We start from the raw sequence: 5,943 nt of genomic DNA, 5'->3' as shown, positions 1-5,943 counted from the left end.
GGTAAGATACCCTAACTACGCCCCCTTCCACCCACTGCCATCCGAGACTGATCCGTGCCCTGACCTGGATTCTCCAGTTACGTACGTTACTTCTCAGCTGAGGGCCAATGTTGATCTGCCCGTGAACCCTACCCACTTGGCTCCAACGCCAACAACACTGATTTATTCTCCAGTTGCAAAAAGGCTCAGGAACAATGTAAACAGAAGAGACAGAAGGAAGCACTTTCAGGAAAACACTTAAAATGTGAGAACTTCCACTCTAAGTGGGCTCAGTTTCATTTACATTAAGAGTTTACCATCCAACTGGGCCAACAGAAAATTCAAAATTTCTGAAAGAACACCAGTTGTGAATCCCTTCTGGGAAGCTCCACATCACTATGGTTGCGGTGTTATAGCTAAGCATGGGGGGGAAAAAAAAGTTTTGATAATCAGATCCACTTTTTATGAAGGAATACAGAGGGCCTGACCCACCTAACTGTGAAAGAAAGGGCATGCAGAGCTGTGTATTTCCAGTGATGTTAAAACAATTTTTCCCAAGAAAGAGGTTTCGTAAGTCTAAGGTCACTAGACATTAACTTCCCTCAAGAATCTCAAAGAAAGATGTTTTTATGTGAAAGTCGCAACAAGGGTGTGTAAGCTAGAAGGACCAAGTTAAACATGGAATTGCCAGGCTCAGCAATAGGACTCAGTATAAACACCTTTGTTTTGCTATTAGCAATTTAGAGCTGTCAGTCTCCTCCTTACTTGAAAGACAATATATGTACAAGACAGAGGAAATCAAATGTCACAGGTCAATAAATTGCTGAAATGAAAACAAACAGGAATGATGGAAGGATGCACAGGAGGAAGGTTAAAAAATGCAAGAGACCAGGTAATTTGAAACAGCCTGCCCTCAGAACCTAAGCAAAACCAGCATTGTCATTAAGCTTCTTCCAAAACATATCACTTTTTTTACTTTTGCATTTTGGGGAGACGGGAGACAACAGGAAGGATGAAAGACACGCTTACCTCAGGTAAAGCAACATCCAAACAACTAGTTAGCAAATCATTGGGGTAACTCTGTATTCTAACCTCTCTACCCCGGCACATGATCTTAGTGCCACCTGAGCTTTCTGCGATTACCAGAATAATCTTCTGCACACAAAAAGACCTTGATCTCTCAAAAATAAACTCCAGGGTAATACTTTGGAACCAGAATGTCCCGTTTCCAGCTGTGTACCATCCTTGTAACTGTTGCCTAATGCTATGCATGGAGAGCACTCAAGCGATTTCTAACAAGAAACTGAACATGCTAATTAATAAATTAGTATTTCTCATCTGATTAGGAATTACATTTTTCTATTCTCTCTCTTAAAAGCTTATCTCTGAGCACGGAAAGCCACACATCTGAAAAACGCCTGAGCAACATCAGTCCTTATCCTTAGAGCATCCCAGGACTAACGCCGACATTCTTACAGAATTAAAGAATCACTGAACAAAAGACTGTGTGACAATGGAATCCAGGCAGTGGTTGAAGTTAGCACACTGCAGAGCACTTGTTCTGGATCGAGATTGGCGTTTTGTGATTTCTTAGTAGCATTCAGAGTTGCTTCGTCTGTCTGAGCCAAGAAAAGGATAAAGCTAATTGGGAGAGAATCTGCATCTTGACTGGAGCTCTAACACTCCTGTTTCACACAAAACAAGCCCCTTCTTCTACAGGGGTATTTGAAGGGAAGACAGACCCTCTCTAAGCTAATCAGCAGCTCTCTCCTTGGCCTTGCTCACTGCAGGAGAGGTTAGCCTCACCGACAGACAAAGAAAGAAGCCTAGAACCACACTTGCACTCTGAGTTCCCTCTTCTGGCATCAGCCTTATTCTGTAGAAACACAACAGAAACGCAGAAAAGAAAATTAAGAGAAGACTTACCACTTGTCCTGTATGGGGATTCTTATGAGCGTAGGGTGGACCTCTGATGTGGTTCCACATCTGGCCTGATGTCATTGCTAACACAAAACACTGAAGAGGAAAGAAGAAACACTAATAGGGATTTTTTTTTTCTTTACCCAATTTGATTTTATACCAGAACACACTGGTTTGGAGTACAGTCTCAGGCTAGGCATTGTCCTACCTTCTATTTGTACAAAAGGCATGTAATCAAGCGTTAACTGAGCTGAAAAGACCAAACTCAAATAACTATCAGACTACCAAAAAATAAAACTAACTGCACCTCATTTTCCTCTACCAGGTCTAAGCATCTTCGAATATAAAAGCTTTAAAAGACTTGAACTGCTGCAGAACTCAGGACAAGGGGCAGACAAGAGCTTTGAGTACTCACCAAAGCAGCGAGTGCCCAGCCCGTTTTGTTGTACAGGAAATCCAGATTGCTTCCACGCAAGTACACGAGGCCTCCGATGACAGCCAGCAGCAGTCCTAACATCAACGGTCCAGCATAGTTTGGTGGCCTTATCACACGAATCTAAACAGAGGATATTTAAATTATTTTCCCTCATGCCCAGCCCTAACCGTTGACACCTCGATAGGATTATTCATTACACCTGCACTACTGCAAACAACCCCCACAAAACACTAGAGTGGAAAAAAATATTAATGCACACACACACAAATATCTTCTATACAATAAACCTGACTTGGGAAGTATGTAATGCTTCTTCCCCCATTACTGTAACTTCAGTGTTATACACCTTTACACTATCTAATAAATCAAAAACTGGTGTTTTTCCACAGGAAGAGAAGAGCGATAAGGAAGGAGATGAGTTTTACAATCTTATCAACTGTATAATTACACAAAATAATAGAGCACAGAATGTAAGGGAACTTACAAGCAGTAGTCGCCTGCCTGACCTAGATCCTGTACACAGCTACTTAGAGTAGCTGTGAGCAGATCGTCAGCCAGAGGAGACAGCTGCCACGTCTCAGAGCTGGAATTACACCGTAAGGGAGGTGGCGATGGGGAAAGTCCACACATACTTACGTTGACATCGGTCCTGTCAGCCACCCAGCGAGCAAGTTGTTCCGCTGCAAAGCCACGCACCTGCAGCTCGTACGTGTCGCCCCGCTTGGGCTTCCCCTTAGCAGGGAAGTTGATGAAGGTTGGCGCAGAATTCATGTTCAGCTGAGTTAGACAATTCATAGAAGAGACAGCACCATGAAAGGTCTAATTAGTAACACAATCCTATTCCATTTGTACCTTGCAACATCCTCACTGTTTCAGTCAGAAAAAGTAACTCTTCGATAAAGAGATTTCACTGACAATGGCTTAAAAAAAAAGTCAGCATAGAGCAGCTTGTATTTCACACAAGTAACCAACAGAATCCTGCGATTCCCCTCTTGTTCCCATGCTGTCTTCTCCTTTCAGTTTTTCCTAGAGCACTTCAGGATTTTTTAATCCATTTCTTCTCTAAACACTACTTTTGGGAGAGAAATCTACAAAACAGGGATATATACAATAATCTGTAAAGGCTTGATGGGTGAATTCTTGATGTAGAAGAGCAGAATGACTGGGCTCTTGACCTGAGTTAGCCCTCACCAAAAGCCTCCCCTATCACTCTCCAGCAATCTCAACACGGCAAGAGCTGTTCCTAGTGACACCGGTGCTTTCTACCTTGCCTCTTCACGTATCAGAGAACAATTCCATTAATAATTACGCTTTAAGTTATTGTAGAGAACAAACTAAGAAACCACAGCCAAGAGAAGCCCATCCACTCCTTGTGCCCGTTCCGGATTTGCCAGTTCTGGTACTGTTACTGCCAACACACCACTGCCCTCTGCCACCCTCCTTACTTCCGAGTGGCAGTTTTTAACATTTCAATTATTTCTTTAATCCTTCTAACACTACATTTTGCATACATCTTTACTTTCTTGCCCTCAGGCTCCAAAACCCAACTTAAAAATAATGTTAGAAGAGAAAAACAAGACTTTACCATCTGAAATACATCTGAGCCTTCATCAAAATCAACCATAGCAAAAAAAATCTTGTTGGTAAATGCACTGGAGTATCTCCAGGAGTTGGCCAGGATCTGGTATTCCTCATCAGCTTGCCTGTAAGACACAAAGGGAGATGCTGTATCATGTGTTGGTCCAGAGCAGAAGCTACAGAGCAGCTGGGGGAGCTGCAGGCACCCACCCCGTTAATGGGTGCAGCCCATGCATTACATTTCTAGCTTTAAAGAAAAAAAAACCAAGGCCAGACACTCATCTAACAGTCAAGTGAAGCATCTGGCACCACTTGCAAGGGGAAGTTTTGCCGAATCCACAAACTCAAGCACTGGTAATCGCTAACTGAAATTTGAAATGGAAACCAGCAGCTCCCAATTTGCTGGTCCACAGAGCACCAAAACGAGCACAGGTGCCCTTGTCCCCACATCAGAGGATGGGAAATCAATTCATTTCAAAATATAAAATCATTTCAAAACATGACAGACCTCTGCCACCTCCAGGTTACCACAGGAACACCATAACATGGGTTAAGGGTCCAGCACATTGTAACTGTAAACAAGTAAGTGCCAACGAAGATATTGACAACAGCGACTTCGACTCATGGCCAGCAGTAACTGTGCAAACACTCCTGCAGCAGCTCACGCCAGAGGAGTTGAGTTTTCAGCCCCTCTTTCTCCAGAAGCCTGGTAGCGCGAATACTGTTTCTGCCAAGCAGCGATTATTTCAGGAGGGAGGCAAACAATGAGGGACTAGGTTGTTTTCTCACACACATCTCACACATAAATTCCCACGCGTTTCATTTCAAAGCTAATTCTGTTATAATGGGCCCTAGTATATTCCTCCCACGTAAAGTTTCATCCCGGTCTCAAATTTATTTCTCTACAAAGCATGTGATGACTTTCAAGCTGTAATTTAGGACTAAATTAAGCTCATACTTGCACACCACACACTGTCTGTGAGGCTGAAGGGCAGTGAACATCACAATCACCGAGTAATTTCTGGGCGGTGCCTTCACCAGCCGGCGAAACTTGTCCCCGTTCATTCGAATAACGGATCTTTTACTTGCCCACTCCATCAGCTGGTTCACCTTTTCTGACAACACCATCTGAAAATGAAGACAGAGGAACAGCACTGGGGTGTCGGTTCGGTTTTTTCCCTGCTCTCACAGCACAGTCTGGAAGGTTTTTAGATTTGACACAACAAACAGCCGCACCATGGTCCAAGAACACAGACCACAGGACGTGATACTGCAGTAATATTCCTGAGGGCTTTCACAGATCTTTTGGACAGTCTTGTTAGCAGAATACATTTACTTTAATCACTCATTACACACACTTTATGCTCTTAGTACTCCACAGACTGTCGCTCGCTGGTACTGTCTCTCGTTGCTAAGTGAAGATTTCTCACAGACGTACAAACCGCCCCAAATCACTCCAGTGTTCATTTGACACCACACGTCACACCCTCAGACTTCAAAACTCAGTGGAAATGGAACCAACGCTGGCGATCGCCACACTTGGGGCTGAGCTCAATATCTAATTTTCAGCGTCGATCCAGACCGTATTTGGAGAACTCAGGAGCACTCGACACTAAGCTCGTCTCTAAATACGAGGCAACCAGTTCAACAACATTAAACATAGACAAATTAGAGAAGTGACAACCCCCCAAACGTTACATTTATCACAAACTGCTTCTGCACTCCCCTTACGACCATTCTCCGCACTAACATTTTAGGGAAAATAATAAACTTCTTTGACTTTGAACTGACACAAGCACATACAGAGGGACCTTTAGAACCCTGAGTCCAGCGTGTGGGAGGCAGTGACACCGTTCTGACTCCAACCAAAGACAGTCAGTCCACACGCCACCCCCCAAACCCGGTACAGCAGGAAGACAATGCTCTTCCAGAGCTTTTGACAAGAACAGAAGAACGCTCTAAAATAAAAGAAAAATCAGAACTGCACCATTCCATAACGCCACCTGCGCCGCTCGTCCCCCGGGCGGGCC

General features: G+C 43.8%; 1 protein-coding gene across 1 annotated transcript in view; it reads right to left on the bottom strand.

Moving 5' to 3' along the window:
- The window catches only part of MAGT1 (magnesium transporter 1), an 8,499-nt gene extending 3,458 nt beyond the window's left edge, over positions 1–5,041 (bottom strand). Inside the window, exons 1-5 of the mRNA XM_010143946.1 lie at positions 4,872–5,041; positions 3,921–4,038; positions 2,972–3,112; positions 2,315–2,455; positions 1,906–1,995 (exon numbers count right to left, since the gene is read on the bottom strand). Coding sequence (XP_010142248.1) covers positions 1,906–1,995; positions 2,315–2,455; positions 2,972–3,112; positions 3,921–4,038; positions 4,872–5,041 — 660 coding nt within the window. The remainder of the gene's footprint in view (positions 1–1,905; positions 1,996–2,314; positions 2,456–2,971; positions 3,113–3,920; positions 4,039–4,871) is intronic.
- Between the last annotated feature and the right edge of the window lie 902 nt (positions 5,042–5,943).

Source organism: Buceros rhinoceros, unplaced genomic scaffold (assembly GCF_000710305.1).
Source record: "Buceros rhinoceros silvestris isolate BGI_N320 unplaced genomic scaffold, ASM71030v1 scaffold859, whole genome shotgun sequence".
Taxonomy (NCBI): domain Eukaryota; kingdom Metazoa; phylum Chordata; class Aves; order Bucerotiformes; family Bucerotidae; genus Buceros; species Buceros rhinoceros.
This window is presented reverse-complemented; position numbering and strand designations above follow the sequence as displayed.